Consider the following 23,323-nt stretch of genomic DNA (forward strand, 5'->3'; position numbering starts at 1 on the left):
TTGACAGAGTAAAGCAGTACCTGTCCAATACCCCAGTGTTGTCGCCGCCTAATCCGAATAAACCGCTGATCCTATACTTAACGGTGTTTGATAAGTCCATGGGATGCGTGTTAGGTCAACATGATGAGACGGAGAGGAAAGAGAAGACGATATACTATCTTAGTAAAAAATTCACCGACTGTGAAATGAGATATTCACCTATTGAAAAATTATGTTGTGCCTTGATCTGGACGACGCGAAGATTGAGACAATACAAGCTCTACCACACAACTTGGATAATTTCAATATTAGACCCTTTAAAATATATGATGGAGTCGACTACATTGAATGGGAGGATGGCTAGATGGCAAATTTTGCTCTCTGAGTTTGATATAGTCTATATAAATCAGAAGGCTGTTAAAGGGAGTGCAATAGCAGACTTTTTAGCCAGCCGAGCTTTAGAAGACTATGAACCTCTGGATTTTGATTTCCCAAATGAAGACTTGATGTACGTGGCAACTGCTGAATAGAATTCTCAAGAAAATCATCCTTGGAAGCTAAATTTTGATGGAGCTTCAAATGCTAAGAAATGGGATTGGGGCAATCCTGATATCCCCAAATGAAGACCACTATCCTGTTACTAGTAAATTGGATTTTGATTGCACAAATAATATGGCCGAATATGAAGCGTGCATCATGGGCATCCGTGCAGCCATAGAACGTAAAATTAAGACGTTAGAGGTATATGGGGATTCTGCATTGGTAATATACCAACTCAAGGGTGGATGGGAGAAGAGAGACCTCAAATTAATCAGTTATCGAAAGTTGGTCCTCGAATTGACGGAAGAGTTTGATGACATTGCTTTCCACTATCTCCCACGAGATGAGAACCAGATGGCTGATATTTTAGCCACTCTAGCTTCCATGATCAAGGCGAATAAGCTAGAAGATATGGAGCCTATCCAGATGAGCATTTATGAAACCCCGGCTCATTGCTACAATATGAGGAAGAGAAAAATTTTAGTCATCCTTGGTACCAAGACATATTGCAATATGTGAAGAATCGCGAGTACACTAATCAGGCAACGGAGAATGATAAGAGGGCATTGAGGAGACTAGCCATTGACTATGTCCTAGATGGAGAGATTTTATACAAAAGAGGGAAGGATCAAGTACTATTGAGATGCGTGGATAGGGTGGAAGCCAAGAAAATCCTAGAAGAAGTTCACGAAGGCATTTGTGGAACGCATGCCAATGGATTTACAATGGCTAGACAGATCATGAGATTCGGCTATTACTGGTCCACCATGGAAGGAGATTGCATCAATTATGCCAAGAAGTGCCATAAATGCCAAATCTATGCAGACAAAATACACGCGCCTCCGTCACCTCTTCACGTTATGACTTCTCCATGGCCTTTCTCCATGTGGGGAATGGATGTTATCGGGCCCATATCACTAAAAGATTCTAACGGGCATCGTTTCATCTTCGTGGTTATTGACTATTTCACTAAATGAGTAGAAACTACTTCATATGCTAATGTCACGAAATCAGCAGTCAGCAAGTTCTTGAAAACAGAGATCATATGTCGATATGGAATGCCTGAAAGAATCATATCTGACAATGCGCTAAACTTGAACAATATTACAATAGCGGAAGTCTACAGTCAATTCAAGATCAGACATCACAACTCGTCACCGTATCGCCCGAAAATGAATGGTGCAGTAGAGGCAGCTAATAAAAATATCAAGAAGATTGTAGGGAAAATGACTGAGACTTATAAAGACCGGCATGAGAAATTACCGTTCTCTCTCCTTGCCTATCGAACATCTATTAGGACGTCTATTGGAGCAACGCCTTTCTCTCTAGTTTACGGGATGGAGGCAGTGTTACCAATTGAAGTTGAGATCCACTCTCTTCTGGTGCTAGCTGAACTAAAGTTAGATGAGACTGAATGGATCCAATCTTGATATGATCAGTTGAACTTGATAGAAGGATAAAGACTAAAAGCTATTCATCATGGACAGATGTACCAGAAGCGAATGATGCGAGCCTATAACAAAAAGGTTCGTCCCAGAGAATTTCATGAGGGGGACTTGGTGTTGAAAAGAGGGCCTTTTTCTGGAGGAGCTCTGATCTTGAGCGAGATGGATGGTAAAAGCCTGCCCAATCCAGTAAACTCGGACTCAGTCAAGAAATACTTTGCCTAAAAAGGGGAAAGGACCAAGATGAAAACCCACAAAGGGCGCTTTTAAAAAAAGGAGAGAGAGACCAAAGTGAAAACTTGCAAAGGGCGCTTTGAGCCGAAAAAAATAAGAAAAATAAAAATAGAGAGGCTAAGGTGAAAACCCGCAAAGGGCACCTTGAGACCAAAGGGGATTTGAGTTGAAAACCCAAAAAGAGCGGCTCAAATATTGATTAGAATGGGGCATGAGGTGATCAGAACAGCTCGAACTTTGATCAGATAGGGGTATGTGGTGACCTTGGTATACCCGAATCAACAGAAAGGGTACACGACATCTTGGGGCATTGATAGAGTACTGTTGATCTCCTAAACACATGTCAAACTCAGAATGGTCTTCAAGAATTTTGTATAGAGAAGTTCAAGCTGCGATATCGGGGGCACCTAGTCTTTATACTATTTATATTTAATACTTCATTCTCTCTCAAGATACAAGTCAATTCCTCTTTTATTCTCAATATTCTTGATAATTTATTCATTGCAAGTTAAACTCTCAAATCATTTCTATTTTATCCATCGATTTGTTCTTTTTGCAAGCATGTTGCATTAAATTAATGATTAATGGACTAATAAAAATTTCACAAGGGATGTTTCGCATATTACTCTAGAAGTTTCTAAATAATACAATAACCTGAAACAGGACTATTGTTTAGAACGCACCAAGTTTAAAGGTTGAAATGTCTAAAAAGGAAAAATCTAAATTAAGATTATCCCTTTGGATTTTGTTGTCAAAACATTGATTGAACAAAGTGACAAGTTGTCGTATCAGTGATAAAGCTTCAATGAACAAGCAAGCAATAATCACCAAGCAATAAAATGGGGTTTCTTTGGAGAAATGAATCCTTCATTTGTGCATAGGCATTTGGTATGACACCCTGGGAATGGTGTGAAGGACCAAAGGGCTTCACATTCTGTACCCTTGAATTGCGATAGGAGAAGATTGAGAAAAAACCAAGTTTTTCTACCCTTAGGTTGCAATGAGAGAAAGATGGTACAAATTTTACGTCCCAATGGATTGAGCTTTAAAGTTTACAGTGGGGGCAATCTAATCAAGCGTTTCTTTGGAGATGCCAGCCGAGCAAGAAGGCATTGTGGCACATCAGTAAAGACCTTAATAAATTTCGAGCAATGACAACCCGAGCAATAAAGAAGGATCATTCTAAAAAGAATGATATTTTGCATTCATACAAACATTATCCATACATACCTAGTTAGGAGAATTTGACTCATTCTGATCAGGACATCCTTATCACTAGGCATAATTAGGTTCATAAAATGAATTCTACAGGTCATGTTCCCCAGAGAACAGATCGGTGAAATCACAAAGCCCTATCTCCCTGACCAACAGTGGAATAGGTTGAAGATTGTAAGCCCTATCTCCCTGACCAGCAGTGGAATAGGCTGAAGATTGTAAGTCCTAGCTCCCTGAACAGCAGTGGAATAGGTCGAAGATTGTAAGCCCTATCTCCCTGACCATCAGTGGAATAGGCTGAAGATTGTAAGTCCTAGCTCCCTGAACAGCAGTGGAATAAGTCGAAGATGGTAAGCCCTATCTCCCTGACTAGTAGTGGAATAGGTTGAAGATTGTAAGTCCTATCTCCCTGACCAACAGTGGAATAGATCGAAGATGGTAAGCCCTATCTCCCTGAATAGCAGTGGAATAGGTCGAAAATTGTAAGTCCTAGCTCCCTGAACAGCAGTGGAATAGGTCGAAGATGGTAAGCCATATCTCCCTAACCAGCAGTGGAATAGGTTGAAGATCGTAAGTCCTATCTCCCTGACCAGCAGTGGAATAGGTTGAAGATTGTAAGTCCTATCTCCCTGACTAGCAGTGGAATAGGTTGAAGATTGTAAGTCCTATCTCTTTGACCAGCAGTGGAATAGGTTGAAGATTGTAAGTCCTATCTCCCTGACCAGCAGTGGAATAGGTTGAAGATTGTAGATCCTGTCTCCCTAAGCAGTAGTGGAGCAGATCGAAGACGACGAATCTTACTTCCCCAATGTTGCAGCCAAATAGATTGAAGCTACAAGTCTTATCTCCCTGAAGTTGCAGTGGAGCAGGCTAAAGATAGCAAATTTTGTTCTTTTGAGAAGCTACAAGGTAAAAATCCTATCTCCCCAACATTGCAGTGGAGTGGATCAAAGCACCAATTCCTATACCTCTGAAGATGCAGTAGGTTGGAACGAGGCTACTTGAAGAAGAAGAGCCAAGGTCCAGCACGACCGGGCAAAATTGGCCATTTTAAAGTCTTTGCTCCGTTCCTGTTACACGATAACAAGCAAAGAGGGGCAGCTGTAATATCCAATTTGCCCGGCCCAATTTTATAAAATAAATAAAACCAATAGAAAACACAAAAAACCAAAGTCCAAGTGTCCATTACATTGACCCAATTTAAAAACCCAAAATTACATACCTAAAACCCATTAAACAGAGGCCTAGTGCACCTAGCCCACTAACCTAAACCTAATGGCTCAACGGCCCAACACCAAAATGGAACCAAGAAACCCTAGGAGATCCCAGCATCGTGGCAACCAGGACCTAGCCTCTGCCTTCGTACGCGTCGAGCCACGCCACGCACTCCCCAGCTGGCCTCCGTACGTACCACGTCCCCTGACACCGTACGTCGTACCTGCGAACACAAACAAAACACAACAGAAAACGGAGACGAATTGATTTTTTTGTATTTATTTTTATTCGATTCTATTTTCATTCTCATGATGATTCGGTTCTTTGTCGAAGGAGGCTATAAGAACAGAAAACCTTTGTATTCCTTTTTTTGGACACACACACGATATCAATACACAGACGTATATTGAATACAAAAAAACCAAAAATATTCACAGAAAAAAAAAACAAAAAAATTCGAAAGGTGATTGCATATTTTCTTCTTTCTCTTTTCTTTGTATTCTTTTTTTTTATGTTGTTATTTGTGTGCAAAAATAAAAGAAAAATAAGATAAAGGATAAGAGCTTACCTAGCCGCCGGATCTCTGACTATCTCCGTTGCAATCAGAGTGTTGGCAGAGGTCAAGGACGCAAGAACAGCGCAGCATTTGGGGGCTGGTACCTAGGTTTCTTTATGGGGGCAAATGTTTAAGTTTTTTTTCTTTAATCTTGTTTAAGGCTGATAGCTGCTGATTTTAGGGTTTTAAGTTTGATATTTATTGCGTGAAAAAAGACGTCGTTTAAGGCCTGCTTCGGTGGCCTTAAAACGGCGCCGTATTGACCATTGCCCAACAGCTCGCGCGTGACCTGACCCGATCCATGGGGGATCCGCGCGTTATTTGCTAGATGGCTTATTTGCGCCACTGGTCCCTCACTTTTTATAGCGCATCAAAATCGAGTTTTTTATTCTTTTAGATTTTGCTGGAAATTTTATTTTTGTGTCATTTCAGTCCGTTTCCAGCGCTGCGTTTTGGGGAAGCAGAATATTTCCCACTCGGCCCCCATGTAATTCGCGCATTGCAATATAGTCCTCCACTTTATTTTAATTCTATTATTTTCTTGTTAATTTAGGTCTAATTGCGATTTAATCCCTTTTTTATTTTTTTATTAATTTATTAATTATTTTATTACTATTATTAGTTTATACGTATGTTATTTATATTAAGTATTTCATTGCATATGTATTATTCATATTAAATTAATATATGTACATAATTTTATGTATTTTGATATAATATTTATTTTAGATTTATTGGGATACTATTATTTTATGAAATATTTGTTTTAACTATATTTTGATTTATTTCAAACTTTCATGTATATATATATATTACTTATTTTAAACATATTTTAATAGATAATTTCCTTCTTTCATGTTCCTTTTTTTTTTAACTTGTTACATTTTATTTAATTCGCTTGTTACTTTTCTAAGATTAACTTTTAATTCACTTTGCTTGCTAATATGGATGTTAATAGTTGCATAATGTGTAATATAAGATTGTTGCCCTTACGTATGTAGTATTGTTTATTTGTATTTTATTGATTCTTTGTTGATTCATTAGCTTACACTTAGCTTACGAATTTTCTTTTGTGATACATATTGTCATCCTATTGGGTTTTATTGAAATGACTATATTCTATATTAAGCATTAAAATCGATTTATCCATAAAATAACGCAATACTCGAACTTTGGGATCCTCGAGAGAATGGAGCTCTAACGTATTGGGTTCCAATTTTCCTTTTTGAATCTAAATAATCAAAAATTTTCTTCAATCAAAACACATAAACCAAAAACTCATTTTCGGGAATTCGATACGTCGTTTCCTAATGTATTGGATGTAACATGTCGTTTTCTCGAAATGAAGATTTTAAAAAAATAACAAGGGCTATATTCAATGCTAGGAATTTTGAGAGATTGTGCCCTAACGTATTGGGTTTCAATTTTTCATCTGACTTAAAGCAATTGAATATCCCTTTTTAACTTCACCGCAAGAGTTTTGAAAATCAAAAGACAAGCTTATTCTCGAGGACTAAAAATGTCATGTCCTAATGTATTGGGTATGACATTTTATTACTCTGAGACGAGAAGGTCTTTAGCATTCACCTCAATTTATCCAAGCATCTTTTATAAAATTAACATTAAAAAAAAAGGAAGGATCGTATTTTAAAATCTTTTCAAATTCTCGACACTAAGACATTAAACAATCAATTCGGTACCAATTTTGGGCGTTACGAGGGTGCTAACCCTTCCTCGTGCGTAATCGACTCCCGAACCTATTTTCTCAAAATTCGTAGACCTAAAATCATTTTCAAGGTGATCTGATCACACCTCTTTAAAAGATCGGTGGTGACTTTAATTTTCGTCTTTTAAGTCGACAACTAAAATTTTTGTTTTCAAAAAGCTGGTTTCGACAAGACCTATTTTCGGGGCCTTACAATTAATACCCTATAGGTCTTATGTTCAAGTTCCATCATTACCACCTTTGTAATTAATTTTTTTTGTGAATTTTCCATGTGTGGAATGCCCTTGGCATCTAACCCATACTTGTCATGTTGGGAATATTCTTTCCTTGTTTACATGATCAACATTCCCTCATTAGCCCTTTTTTTACTCCCATGATCCCTTTTTTGCTCATTTGTCCCCTCTGCAAGCCTATTTTCTTCACCCTTGTGTGACATACATTGAACCTAGACAAGGTGAATGACACATTTTGTTGTCCATCTTTTATTTTCCTATTCATTTTTCCACCCACTCTTTTGCTCCTCCTTATTTTCTCCCTTTTTCTTTTGTTTTAGTCATCAACCACCATTTGTATTATTTTTCGTCCTATCCTCCACCATTCATTTTTCTCGAACCACCATCATCGCCACCGAACCTCCACTGTGTCGTCACTCTATTCCATTTTCTCCACCGCCGCCCTTAGTGTCGCCCTTCTCCACCACTGCACGCAACCGTGCAACTTCACTCTCTTTTCTTATTTTCTTTTCTCCTTTCTCCTCCTTTAAACAAGTGACCGAAACCCATATTCTTTTCTTCTCCTCCATCAAATCGCCGCCTCTGTCACCATCACCGTCACCGTCGTGGCACCATCGCCAACGGTTGAGATTCTTCCTCCTTTCTTCTTTATTTTTCAACCTTCGTTATTCTTTTTAGTAATAAAAAATTCTACACTATTTATTGTGTTTAATTCTTAATCCTAAACTTTATTTTCATGAACTTAATTTCAAAGAATCCTCCTTTTAGATCATTCTTTCCCCTCCAGTTCTTGATCGTTACGATCTGTTGAACTTTTCATTTCAACATAATAAGTATAAGAGTAAGGGTTGTGAAGAAATATTTTTCTTCTCCTTATTTTTTCTTCCCTTGGTCGAATACTTTAGAGAGCCTTAGTAAATTATCTTTCTCGTGTATTAATATCTCTTATGTCATATATTGTTGAAGGGTCGATTGACATCAACCCAAGAGACCTCTAAACATTAGAATGTAAATTGCTTATCGGAGAAATTATTTTAAGGGTAATCTAATTGTTAGATCCACGTGTGGGCGTTCTTAGAAATCTGTGGCACATCAGATCTTCGATCAGGTGTGTGTTTTAACACTAAACTAAATTAAGTCTTTGTTTTATATTAATAAAAATGTTGTTATTTAAATAATGTTATTGATAAGGATACTTTATGTATCCATAAAGAGAGATAAACCATCAATATGGATTTTGTCAAGTAAGTATTTCCCCAAACCGTATATGTTGTGAAAAGCATATTGTGTGATATTGATGCTTATTATTGATTTGAAAAATACGTACATCTCATTCTCATGTTATTTGATTATATGGCATATGTAATGTTCGTATAAAAATAAATTGTAAGATTTTGGTACAATGTGTACATATAAGGTTTGCATGTTAAACATGTCTATATGATTCGAGTGATTTTGGCCATATCACATGTATGGGGTGGATATGTGAAAAGTGGGAGTATGTGGCAGTTTACCTGCATTAATGTGACACTGTTCACGATTTTCATTATGTGGCAGTATACCTACAATTTTGGTGGCTTGTCCACAATATTGATTATTGGCAGTTTATCTCCGATTTTGGTGACATTGTTCACAATTTGGTGTGTTGGATGGACGAGTTCTAGGAAAAACTCGATTATGGTGTGTAGTGAAGATGGGTAGGACTGTATGTGATTGTATTTATGTTAATCTCACACCGAGCTTTATAGCTCACCCCTTTAGTTTTCTAATTTTACAGATAACCCCAAGGTTAGGATTCGATGACGACATTTGGAGGAGTTTCTCGAAAGTCTTTTTAAATTAAAGTAATTAAAGTTTACTTTGATATTTTGTTATTTTGGGACTGTAATAAGTTTAAGCATGGACTGTGGCATGGGAAATTACTTTGCGGATTTTCATTCTGATTTGCATGACATTAAGTTTTAAAAATTGTATAAGTTAGTATTTGATAAGAATAAACATGAAACTTGGTTTTTATTAAAACTTGATAAAATCACTCTTTTCCACTTCGACAATGAAATTTAGTTTTAGACAAAAATACTACTTGGTTTTTGACGTTTTAAATTGTCTATTGATGATTTATTGAATTTACATGAAATATTGATTTTTAAAAAATATGGTTTTAGCAAAATTTTTGCATTGCGATTTTTATAAAAATATGTCACTATTACACTTTTCCACCGCAATTCTAAAAAAGAGTTTTAATAAAATTGGAATTAGTTTTCAAAATTACAAATGTTTACAAGTGAGATTTCTAAAGATATTTTATTTCAAGATGACATTTTTGCCCTAATAACGACAAATAGCCAAGTTCTTTAATTTTGAGTAAACAAATGAATGATTTTGAAATATGATGGAAATTATGAAAGTTTTGAATAGCAATCCAACTTTTACAAATACCAAAATCATTTATTTCTATAATTCTCATATTTTTTGGAGATTAAGTTAAATATTTGATTTTTCTAATTTTGAACAATTTACACAATTGGTTTAAGAAAAAGTATGTTTGAAAACCAAGAAAGTTTTTCTAGGCCATCTCGGTGGCCAATGTAGCTTTCCGAGTTTGGCTATAATGACTAGGTCTGGTTTAAGGTGTTACAAAAGGGTAGTCTTTGTCCACTCGGTCCACCAATCACCAAGGCCAGTGTAGGGGCATTTTTGGCAATAAAAACTGTCAGATGACAAATTAAAATAGCCAAAATTGGCTAAGGAGGAGAGAGGCTCACATTATCTTAGTTTTAAGTTTAGTTTTATCTAGGTTCTCTCTTAGTTTTTCTGCACTTTTTCTAGGGCTTTCTTTTTCTCTTCTTCTTCCTTAGCTTGGAACTTATTTTTCTGCATTTCCTTCTTCGTTCTTAATGTTCTTAGTTTTAGTTAAGTTAGTTAGCACTGCAGCTTAGGTTTATTTGCAGTTTCCGTCCATGTACCTTGGTTCTAAGACACTTTAAGCTTTAGTTTGATGTATTTCAGTTTCTTCTACTTCAAATATGTTAAAGCTTGTTCCTTTAATGTTTATTGCTTTAGATTTTCTTGTTAAATGCTTTTAGTTTCATGTTATTTAAGTTTTCTTGCATAAAAATCCCAACTTTCATATTTTTCTTAAGTTTTACTTTAATGGTTATTTTGCTTTCCATTTTCATGTTTATCTCCTTTATTTTCAACATGAGTAGCTAAACCCAAAAGGGGATTGGTTGATAGAGATGTGGGTAAGCTGATTTTTGGACTAAGGACTAAATCCTAATAAATTGGACTAAATCGAATAGAATTAAAAACTTATGAAGTGACCCCCCTAAGGGAATATCTAGGCAAGTGAGACCGAAAGGTAATCGTGTTACGCACCCATTCATTAGTCCCGGATTAACCAATGAGATCGAGAGAAAAATGGGAGCTAAGTCGTCTAACTCGGTAAAATTGAGATCAAAAGATAAAATTGAGCCACTTAGTAATTTAAGCGATTTTAGTTTCTTGTCTAAGAATTGATGAACCACTTTGAAATCAAGCAACCACTGTTAGTCATTTATTTGGTTAAATTCTTAGTTTCACATTCTTTGCAATTTAGTTCCTAGATTAGCTTGTTTAATTTTTTTGCAAAATTTCCTTGTTATGATCTTTCGTACTATAAATTCGTATTAGTAGTCGCCTAGACTCTATCGTGTATGCTAGTTATCACTCAATCTCCATCTCCTTTGGGTTCGATCATTGGAATACTTCAGTGTTCCATTGTAACACTATAAATATTACAAACGACCTATACGCTTGCAGTAAAACCAGACTTTAAAAATTGTTTTATAAAATTGTAGTTTTATGTGCACATGCGCGATGGCGGTCAGTCCTTAAAGGAGATTGGGAATATATGTTGGGTATGAATCTCTTTTATAATGAATTATCTTGAAACCTTGATAGGAAATTTATTTACAACACGATTAACCAATTTTCATTTTGATTAAATAGTATTCCATGCTTTAGGGGGAGAAAAAAAAACAACTAGTAAAGGAAATTACATGGGATGCATCATTATCATCTCATTTAAATCCTCGAACAAATCAGTGTGAACTAGATGTTTAGAAGATAATACATTTGCAAAATATTGCAAATTAACTTCCATATGCATTTACTAACCTAGAGAGAGTTACAAAATCTCATATGCCAGATGGAAATGCTCCAATAAGAATTGATGTCCCTGTAGGACAATCTGCTAGTGCAAATGAAAGTAAGTCCTGCCTGAAGCATGGTTGATCAATCAATTCCAAAGATTGAAGCCTCGTAAAAATAAAGGAGTAAATACTCTAGATGGTTATATTTTAGAGGCGAGTGCCTAAGAAGAGGCCAAAGACATAACTAATCAAAAAACCCCAAAAGATGTTCAGGTACCTGAAAATAGTAATAATAAAGAGATCTTGATAAGTTATTTCACTATAAGAAAAAGAAGGAACCGAAAAGATATAGTTTTCAACAACGTTTTTGTGTATAATATTGTTGCTAAAATAGTAATCGAAAAAAAAAAGATCTTGAACCTAAATATGTGAGGAATGTAGAAATAGAAAACATTGGTCAAATTGGAAAGATACAATACAAGTACAATGAAACTCTCTTGCTAAATGTGAGGTTTTCGAACCTATAGTCAAAACAACTAAAGTTGTAAATTCGGTGGGGTACAAATTGGTATTTGTGTGAAAACGAAATGAGAAAAATGAAATCGTTATATATAAAGCACAACTTGTAGCACAAGGATTTTTGCAAAGTCCTAACATTGATTATGAAGATATATATTCTCGTGTGGTGGATGCAATCACGTTTAGATATCTTATAAGTTTAGAAGTACATGAAAAACTTGATCTGCATCTAGTGGATTTTGTTATAGCCTATCCATATGGCTCACTAGATAGTGAAATTTATATGAAAATCCTTGTAGGATTTATTATCCAAAAAGGATAGAAAATCAGGAAGATTATTCAATCAAATTAAGGACATCCTTATACAGATTAAAAAATCTGGACGAATATGGTACAATCATCTTAGTGAATATTTTTTGAAAGAAAGTTATACAAATTTGCCCACATGTCTTTATAAAAATATATGGATAAGAATTTGTGATAATTGTAATTTATGTTGATGATTTAAATATTATTAGAACTCCTACATAGTTTCAAAATGCAATAAATTGTTTAAAAAAAGAATTTGAAATGAAATATTGTGGAAAAATAAAGTTTTGTCTCGTCCTGCTAATAAAGTTGTAACACCCTAAATTTTAGGGTTAGAAGTTTTGAGGTTTGTAGTTAGGGTCAACTGGTAGTTTGAATAGTTACGTTTATTTTAGCATTTTAGTATTAGAAAGAGCTTGATGGATCGATGATAGAATGTGTTGCTAGTTTGCCTTGGTCTTGTGTTCGAATCTTGACGTGAGAAAAGAGAAAATTTTGTTTTAATCTTTGATTTGTTGGCAAATATTATTTTTATGTTTTATTTATTTATTTACTTAAATTTATTTTATTTTTTATAATTTATTAATGCGGAAGCAATTTGTGAACAACTTTTAAACTTTTTGTCTAAGTATTTAAACCTAAGGGTATTTTGGTCATTTTACCACCTAAGGTTAAACTATCTCGATTTTCTTACTAAATAGTTACTGACCTTCTTTTAATAAAATTACGCAAGCCCTAAAAATTTTAGCTTAATTCAAGTTCATCTACTATGTCTAATTCAAGTTTTATTATTAGGGACTAAATCTTAACTTTTACAAACTTTTAGTAAACTTTTCAAATTAAAAATTAAGAGTGTTTCTACCAAATATTAATAGTTACAAGTTTAACCCTAAAATATTACCAAGTTTCCCTACTTCAATTAATCTAATCAAGTTTTAGAACTAAATTATAAATTAGGCAAATTAGGATACTAGGTTCTAAAAACAAAAACAATCAAACCCCCAAAAACCCACACACCTGTGTGAAAAGACACGCCTATGTGCAAACCACTGCACCTATTTTGCCACAAATTCATTTTGATTACTCAATTTTACATATTTTACTTACCCATTAAACTTGAAATAGCTATAATTAATTACCATAAATATTCACACATCTCCAATATAATTTATTTACAACAAATATGCAACAATTAATCAAAATTTAACACTCAATTACATGCTTAGAAAACACCAATTAATTAACACAAGCTACATACCTTAGTCGCAAGCAATCCATTCCATGGTAAGCTTCAATTAAACATTGTTAGTATAAAATACATGCTTCATACACCGTGTTATCAACCACTGTACAAACACTCATCATCATACCATAAATCAAAAATCAATTGGACATAAAATCATGTATTAAAGCAATTATAAAATTAACAAAATTAAATTCCAAAATTTAATGTCCAATGTCCGTTACAAGTAAAATAACACTAGTCCCAAAAGAATCACAATGGCCTTATATAGTCTCTAAAGTAAATTTCTTAAGCCACTACCGAGCCTTATTCTTGGATCGCCTTTGCACTCGCTTCTTGACTCCTTACGCCGGAAATTCTATGCACGAGATGTGAGTGTGTGAGCTTAAATAGCTTAGTGAATGATAGTAAAAACATCAAGTAATTTGCACTCAATCATTCATAAATCAAAGTAATTAAGCATTAAATTTTGAGTCACAACATGTTAACATTTCACCATAACATCACATGTTATTTCAAGAATTAAGAATCAATTTTTCCATAGCATGTCAAATCATCTTTTAACACGTAGACATTTAATTATATTGGCACAATCAATCAATTATATTGGCATAATATATCCATGACAATAACTAAATGTGGGATCATACATTAGATAAACGGATCTCCAAACTCCCACAAATCAAATATAGTCCTCTGAATTGAGCAGGCTGAAGCCACACGATCCCTTATAGCGCCTCAAATAACTTGATAAGTGGAGACTCAAGCTCAGCAATACCTTATCTACTCCAAATAAATCAATCCACCAAGGGCCATATTCTCACAATATCACAAATAATGGCGAGTACTCACAAAACCCATGGCATGCCAACTATATCCAATGGATCCACTATGTAATGTTGACAATATAATCATACATACAAGGCATAAAATTTGTTGTTTAATAGGATGTTAAAATGCAACTAAAAGCAAGTTGCTAAGCAATTTTAACATCAATAAAATTAAGCATACAAATATCATTTTCCCAATATTCATATACCAATTAGAACACCTTTATCAAATGTTCAATAAACTAGCAATTCATGTTCAAAATATCAATTTATTTCATACAATTTAATCATACTAAAAGCATAATACAGAACTTACCAAACCAATTGCCATTTTGCTCTTTTGTAAAATAGAACCTATTTTTTCAAATCCAACCCTTCAATATATAATTAAGTCATTAATAACACCAATTAAACCTTTAATTTAACTCATAATCAAACCAATTTACCGAATTGCCCTTAATATCAATCCCCTCCACACTTAGCTCTTTAAGCAAAAATGTCTTCAAACAAGCAAGTTTGAGCCTTAATTCTGATTTGCATGTTCCTCCTCTTGATGTGGAGCTTTAACAGAGACAAATGCATTACAAACTAACAAGAGAAACAAGAAATACAAAATTTGATAAAGTATATGAATCTAAATCATTGTTCTAAACTACCTTATCGACGTTGCACAACTAAGCTGAATTATGGAATTCTTCAACTAAACCCCTTTTTCAGCACCTCAAACCACTTCTAATCTTCATTCCTAGTCCAATAACATGTATTCTAAGTATTAATTTCATCATTTAAACCATTTCATAATTTTCCAGAAAAATCATCCATGTTCCTGATCAAATTCGAATTTCTTAAAATTTATCCATAAAACATGTTTGATCTTTTGGTTTAAGATTAAAAACCTCTTATTAAACCTATTTTGAGATTAGACATCCATTAATATTTGGATTCCAACTCAAAATTAAAGATCCACCATTATTGATCCTCATGTTTAAGAAAGAAGAAATTAAATTTGAAAATACATTATAATCACTTTAATTAAAAATAATGATTGAAATCAACTTAAAGACAAGTTTAGAGCTGATAATTACCTTCAATTGAACTCAAATCATTGATTGGGAAGTTTGAATCAAAATGCTTGAAGAAATTTGGATGACTTTTTGTCAAACTTTGAAAATTATTTCAATAGATTTTAGAGATAATTTTGGGAGAAAAAAGGTTTAAATCTATTTTCTAATGCTTGGTTTATAAAAATAAGCAAAAAAACGAGAAAAAAAGCTCTTAATTCGAGTGAAAAATGAGTGAAAAGTGAGGTAGTTGCAGAGGTTTTAAAACTAAAAACCCCTACTTGATTTTCAAAATTTGGGGAATTTGCCATCAGGCCACTCCCCATTTTCCCTTGTTTTACAATTTGTTCATTTCCCTCCAAAATTTCGAAAATATAATATATTTGTTATAAAACCTCTTATACATTTCCTTTGTTTTTCAAATTAGTCACATTTAATTATTATTTTAAGTCACCCAATTAAACCCCCATTTTAAATTATTTCTAAATTCTAATTTAACCCAAAATATTTTTTTTACCCAAAAATTATTTAAAACCATAAAATTAATTTTTCTAAAAATATTTTTTTATTTTCTGGAATATTATTTATCGATTTTTAGATAAAATTAAGCTAACTAATTAAGAATATAAATCGCTAATTAACCCGATTAATTTTCAATTTTCACTCAGAACCCGATAAACTTACCCGAAACTACTAGACCTATTTTTGGGGCCTTACAACTCTCCCCCTCTTAAAAGAAATTACGTCCTCGAAATTTTCTAAATTGAACAGGTACGGATACCGACGCTTCATGATATCTTCCGACTCCCAAGTGGTTTCTTCAGTCTTGTGGTTGTGCCACAAAACTTTCACCAATGGAACCATCTTATTGCGTAGCACCTTGACCTCACGATCTAGGATCGCAACTGGTTCCCCCTCATATGAAAGGTCAGATTGAACCTCAGTCTCCTCAACAGGAACAACATGGGAAGGATCCAATCTATACTTCCGTAGAATGGAAACATGAAAGAGATTGTATATGCGCTCAAGCTTAGGAGGCAACATCAACAAAATCATCTACGTCCTTCTTCAACCCTGGCCACCAATACAAAACCCAAACATCCTGATACATCTTGTTCCCACCAGGATGCATAGCACATGGACTACTATAAGCCTTGGTAAGAATCAAGTGTCTCAGATCCTTATCCATCGGAATACACATCCAACCTCAGAAACAAAGAACACCATTAGAATTGAGATAAAAATCTCCAAGAACACCCAACTCAACCTGACAGATATGACGAGCGAAACCCTCATCAAACGATTGCCTCTCTCAAATCTACTGCACAAAGGTCAAGCTTCACCTAAAGCTCAGCCAACAAACCACCATCATTGGAAATCGACAACTTCGCGAACATTGCCCTTAAGTTAACTAAAGACTTGCGACTCAAGGCATCAACAACCAAATTTGTCTTTCTTGGATGATACTCAATCACACAGTCATAGTTCTTTAGCAACTCAATCCAACGCCTTTGTCTCAAGTTCAACACATTCTAGGTAAGGAGATACTTAAGACTCTTCTGATCAGTGTAAATCATACATCTCTCACCATACAAGTAGTGACGCCAAATCTTGAGTGCAAAGACTATAGTAGCCAACTCCAAATCATGGGTCGGATAGTTACAGTCATGCAGTCTCAGCTAACTCGACACATAAGCTACTACCTTTCCCTCCTGCATTGCACACAACCCAATCCCGTGTAAAAAGCATCACTAAAAACAACATACTTATTACCAAATTTCGGTTGTGTCAATATAGGCGCTTCAGTCAAAACCGACTTCAACTTTTCAAAATTTTTTTGCCTCTGATCAGTCCACTCAAAGGAAAAGTTCTTCTAAAGAACCTTTGTCAATGGAGCAGCAATACTCGAAAAACCCTCGATGAAACAATGATAGTAACCAACTAAGCCTAAAAAACTCCTGACCTCAGGCACAGTCCTTGGTGGCTTCCAATCCAAGATCGCCTTAACCTTCTCCAGATCAACCCGAATACCCTCGGCTGAAATGACATGACAAAGAAAAACCACCTCACAAAGCCAGAACTTACACTTGCTCAACTTAGCATACAACTACTTCTCTCGCAAAACTTGAAGAACCACTCTCAAATGCTCATCGTGCTCATCCTCCGATCGAGAATACACCAATTTATCATCTATGAAAACCACAACAAACCAATCCAGATAAAAATTGAATACATGGTTCATCATGTCCATAAATGTGATAGATGCATTCGTCAACCCAAATGCCATGACAAGAAACTCGAAATGCCCATAATGAGTCCAAAAAGTCATCTTCTTAACATCTGCATCCTTTACCTTCAACTAATAGTACCCAAACCTCAAATCAATCTTCGAGAAAATTGAAGCTCCCCGAAACTTGTGAAAGAGATCATCGATCCTTTGAAGTGAATATTTAATCTAGATGGTCAACTTATTCAACTAGCAATAATCAATGCACAGCCTCAAAGTCTCATCCTTCTTCTTCACAAATAGAACCGACACTCCCCACGGTAATTTACTCGGTCGAATGAAACCCCGATGCAATAACTCTTACAACTGAAGCTTCAACTCTTTCAATTCCTTAGGTGCCATGTGATAGAGCGTAATTGAAACCGAAGCTATATCGAGATAGAGCTCAATATCGAACTCAACTTCTCTATTTGGCGGTAAACTAGGCAACCCTTCAGGAAACATATTCAGAAAATCACAGGCAGCTCGAATCTTATCCAATCTCAACTCCTTACTATCAACATTCAAGACATAGGTTAGATAAGCTTTGTAACCTTTCTGGACCAGCTTCTCGGCTCTAAGCAAAGAAATCACATTAGAAAGCAACTTGAACTTCTCTCTAACAACAACTTTGGAACCATCTAAGCAACACAAAGTCACCATCTTAACTTCACAATCAACCTTCAACCGATGCCTGGTCAACCAATCCATCCTAAGGATAATATCAAACCCCTAGAACGATAATTCAAAAAGATCTACAGGAAACACTTGCCTCTGAACCATCAGAGGGCAACAACGGTAAACCCAATCCACCGCTACACTATCACCTAGAGGGCTCTTAACCGTAAAACGCAACCTATATGTCTCTACAAGAATCCCTAACTTTCGAACTACATCACTCAGAATAAACGATCTCGTAGCACCCGAATCAACTAAGGCTAGAAGAGGAAAAGACCATAGCGCGAAAGTACCTGCGATGACATACGTGACCTCTCTATTCAGGGGCTCTCTAACTGCGTAAAATTTGGTTGGACCTCTATTACCACCCCCCGAGTAGCTCCACGCTAACCAACACCTCTACCACTATCACTTCTGCCATGGCCCCTCTCTCGAGCTGAAGCAGGTGCTGCAACAACAACAGCAATAGAAGGTTGGTCTCAAACCACAATTGCTCTCCTAGGGCAATCACTAACACGGTGCTCCATCGATCCTCAAAAAAGACAAGCACCAGTCATCCTCCAAAACTCACCAGGATGACGATGAGCACAATGCTCATATAACGACCATGCAACAAACCCTTAATCACCTGTACCAGCCTCAGCTCTCGCGGTCTACCTATCCTAACTTCGGCCTATAGCACCACGCCATCCTGACCTCCTAAAACGACCTCTCTTTCCCTTCTGGTTAGATCCACTAAAAGACTCAGACATCCTCTTAACAGCACCAACAGAAATAGTTTTGGGCTCCTCCCCCAAAGTCTCCTCTAAAGCATAGGCGTTCTCAACCAACTTATCAAAGACCTCAACAGACTGTGCTACCAGATGCAACTTAATCTCACAGTTCAGTCCAAACCTGAACCTCTTACAACAACTCACCTTGTGAGCCACCAAGTCAGGCGCATACTGGCTTAAATGCACTAGCTCAGCTTCGTACTCGTCCAGAGACAAAGTACCCTGGACTAAATCCATGAACTCGCGTCTCTTTGCCTCCAAATACTGCTCTCTCATAAACTTCATCTGGAAAGACTCTAGGAAAAAGTCCCAAGCCACTCTCTCGCACACAGTACCACGCTTGACAGTCATCCACCAACGATGACCCTCATCTAAAAGTAATGACCTTACACATCTAACCTTATCCTCATCAAAACAGCCCATCTGACCAAGGATACAAACAACTCCTTCTAACCAATACTCAGCACAAGTAGGGTCTCCACCCCTAACTCCTTGAAATTCTTTACCACCTAGAGCTCGCAAACTCTCTAATGGTAATCCCTGACAAACAGGAGCAGCATTGACACAAGCGATACGCTGCAACGCCCCAACCATCTCTGACATAAAATGCTCAACTCAACCCATTTGAGCATCATCACATGGCTAAGGAAGTGCATCATCATCTAGACTACAACGCTCGTATATCCGAGGCATAGCGTAAATCGTATACTAAAGAAAAAGTATAAAAAACATACCAGGAGTGAGTAGCGACAAGTAATCCAAGATTTAACTAAGTATAATTTCCTATAGGGCATTGTGATCCCAAATTCTACCCCATAAAACAGTTTATCTCACAAAGAACATGCATAGGCAAAACATACAATTTCAAGCAATATTTACAGATAAGATAGACTTCAATATTAAATAACCCAATATCTCTAATTTTTAAATATCAAGGCTAACCTAAAGTTAAACTTGTAGCTCTAATACCACTAAATGTGACACCCCAAACCCGATGGGTCAGACTAACTCGAATTTCAAGCGTCACATTAGCCACCAAAGTGACTTTCCAGCTAACAACCACCCGATGCACACCCCAACCTTATAACACCTCCTTTATGACTAATTAACTATCATTTATTAATGCGGAAGCAATTTATGAACCATTTTTAAACTTTTTTCTAAGTATTTAAACCAAAAGGTATTTTGGGTATTTTACCACCTAAGGTTAAACTATCCCAATTTTAATTCTAAATAGTTACTGACCTTTTTTCAGTCAATTTATGCAAGCCTTAAAAATTTTAGCCTAATTCGAGTTCATTTACTATGTCTAATTCAAGTTTTATTATTAGGGACTAAATCATAAATTTTACAAAATTTTAGTACATTTTCCAAATTATAAATTAAGAGTGTTTCTACCAAATATTAATAGTTACAAGTCTAATCCTAAAATATTACCAAGTTTCCCTATCATTAAAGGCTTCAATTATTCTAATCAAGGTTCAGGACTAAATTATAAATTAATCAAATTAAAATATTAGATTAAAAAACCAAAAATCAAACCCCCAAAAACCCATATGCCCGTGTGAACAGACATACACCCATGTGCAAACCACTGCACCTATTTTGTCAAAAATTCATTTTAGATACCCGATTTTCATATTTTACTTACTCATTAAACCTAAAATAGCTACAATTAATTACCATAAGCATCAACACATCTCCAATTTAATTTCTTTACAACAAATATGCAACATTTCATCAACATTTAAAACCCAATTACATGCTTAGAAAACACCAATTAATTCACACAAGCTACATACCTTAGTCGCAAGCAATGGAGTCTATGCTAAGCTTCAATTAAACATTGTTAGTATAAAATACATTTTTCATACACCGTGTTATCAACTACCGTACGAACACTCATCAACATGTCATAAATCAAAAATAAATTAGACATAAAATTGTGTATTACAAAAATTATAAAATTACCAAAATTCAAGTCCAAAATTTCATGTCCAATGTCCATTACAAGTAAAATAACACTAATCCCAAAAGCATCACAATACCCCTATATAGCCTCTAAAGTAAATTTCTTAAGCCACTACCGAGCCTTCTATTGGATCGCACTTGCACTAGCTTCTCGACTCCTTACACCCGAAAATTCTCTGCACGAGATGTGAGGGTGTGAGCTTAAAAAGCTCAGTGAATGAAAGTAAAAGCATCAAGTAATTTGCACCCAATCATGCATAAATCAAAACAATTAAGCATTAAATTTTGAGTCACAACAAGCTATCATTTCACCATAACATCACATGCTTTTTCAAGAATTAAGAATCAATTTTTCCATAGCATGTAAAATCATCTTTTAACACATAAATATTCAATTATATTGGCACAATCAATCAATTATATTGGCATAATTCATCAATGGCAATATGTAAACATGTGATCATACATTGGATAAACGTAACGCCCCAAAACCCGGCCTAGAAGTTTAGACCGAATCCTGGAGGTTACATTGGCCACCAAAAGTGGCGGAAACAAAAACTTTAACTCAAACCAAGAAAACATATTTGTTCATTATGCTTGAAACAATATTAAACCAACGTCAAACATTGAGAAATAAAATCTACAGTTTCTAAAGTTCAGTCCAAATAACACCTTATGAAAGTCAAGCATAAAAACTTGTACCACAGTTTATATAATCATCTTATAAACCGAATCAAACCATACCTTTCTAAATCAAACCATATCTTTCTGAGACCTTCGATATACTTAGTCCAGCTCTAAAACATGAAATGTACCTGAAAGGAAAAGCACTAAAGGGATGAGCTACACGAGCTTAGTGTGAATTCGAAACATGAACAGATGGCAAAAGACGGAGTGACACAATAAAAACTTCAAACAAGCATATGTATAAAACTATCACTTACGAAAGTCTCAATCGGTATGTCAAATACAATATCAAACCACAGAGATGACGATCCAATCATACGCAATAATCAGAACATTTTACATGACGTTAAATATATTGTCAATAACAAAAATTTCACACAAATAGACAAAAAGTTCTAACAAAAAGATGTATATTCAAAAGCAAACAGATGCACAAGGCAAGATCCTATCCCGCTAACCAAACACCACTTCTTCCATCCAGCACACCACATAAGGGTTATGGTAAGCCCGTCCACCATGCACACCACATAGAACCATAATAGGTTAATCCACCCTACACACCATAACGTGGAACTATGCCACTTGAGTAACTGTATACAACTGAGCTAGTATACGTATAAGATAGTGCAGTAAACCGCTATACAAAAGTATCGCAGTTAAAACTACTAATTCTATCTTACTTCTCTTCATGGCCAGATCCCAAAATTTTCATGCTATGCAACAATACACACATTATGCAGACATCATACAGAAACAAACATTAACATTTCCAGTTGAACAGATTCAGATTTGATTACACTTGTATTGTAATATTCAGTTACGTCAACAATAATAAACCCATACTTATTTATCACATAAACGAGCAATAAAATTAAAGCCCATAAACGCATATATAAACGAACCAAACTAAATCGAGTCCTAAACACACTTATCAGGCTTGAATGAGGGTCAAATTACACAGAAACATAAAACAGACAATTTATGACGCAAAATAAAAATTCTACAAAATAGGGCCACATGGCCATGTGCCCCAACTGTATGGAAGTGCCCAGGCAGTGTGGGGGTCTACACGCCCATGTGAAGGCCACACGTGCCCCTGTGAAAGCCACACGTGCTTGTGTGCAGGGGACACACGCTCGTGTGAACAGCCCGTGTAACTCACTGTCCAAAAATGTCAAAAATAAAGAAAAGAGGCGACATGGTCATGTGGAGATCTCACACACCCGTGTGGGTACACATGCTCGTGTGGCCAGGCCGTGTGGTACCAAAATTTTACTAAAAGCCCTAATTCCCAATTTCACACGGCCGTGTGAGCCACCCATGTGGGGCACAAGCCCATGTGGCCACTCGTGTGGTCACGAAACCATACCAAAATAGCCTAAAAATCGTGTTTTTGACACCTAAACGATCCCAATCATTTGGAAATCCAAAAATGTACTAAAATATGCAGAATATCATGCAATCCATTAATAACTCAACACTTAAAATCAACAGTTTCAGAAACACACCTTAAATCAGAATTGCAAACAATAAAGATCTCTCAAAAAGTAAATACAAATAGCAAACGAAGAATTAATCCTTACTAGATAAGAATGTTTGACAATTAAGCACAAATAAACAAGAATACACTTGAGCTAAAGAATAACAATAAAGGCTCACAAGTGTGTAGAAGAATAACAATTTAGGCTTGATGATTTCTCTTGCTTTTGT

General features: G+C 35.5%; 2 protein-coding genes across 2 annotated transcripts; one reads left to right on the forward strand and one right to left on the reverse strand.

Annotated features, from left to right (window-relative positions):
• The first annotated feature begins 546 nt into the window (after nucleotides 1-546).
• Nucleotides 547-1,038, forward strand: LOC128041702 (uncharacterized). The gene has a single exon (XM_052631999.1). It carries the CDS (start codon nucleotides 547-549, stop codon nucleotides 1,036-1,038), a length of 492 nt encoding a protein of 163 aa, XP_052487959.1.
• A 16,787-nt stretch (nucleotides 1,039-17,825) lies between these two features.
• On the reverse strand, nucleotides 17,826-19,549 carry LOC105771848 (uncharacterized). The gene is made up of 4 exons (XM_012593236.1): nucleotides 18,850-19,549; nucleotides 18,574-18,630; nucleotides 18,277-18,442; nucleotides 17,826-18,216 (listed from the first exon to the last, which is right to left on the reverse strand). Exons 1-4 carry the CDS (start codon nucleotides 19,547-19,549, stop codon nucleotides 17,826-17,828), a joined length of 1,314 nt encoding a protein of 437 aa, XP_012448690.1.
• Between the last annotated feature and the right edge of the window lie 3,774 nt (nucleotides 19,550-23,323).

This window comes from Gossypium raimondii, chromosome 6 (genome assembly GCF_025698545.1).
Source record: "Gossypium raimondii isolate GPD5lz chromosome 6, ASM2569854v1, whole genome shotgun sequence".
In the NCBI taxonomy this organism is placed as follows: domain Eukaryota; kingdom Viridiplantae; phylum Streptophyta; class Magnoliopsida; order Malvales; family Malvaceae; genus Gossypium; species Gossypium raimondii.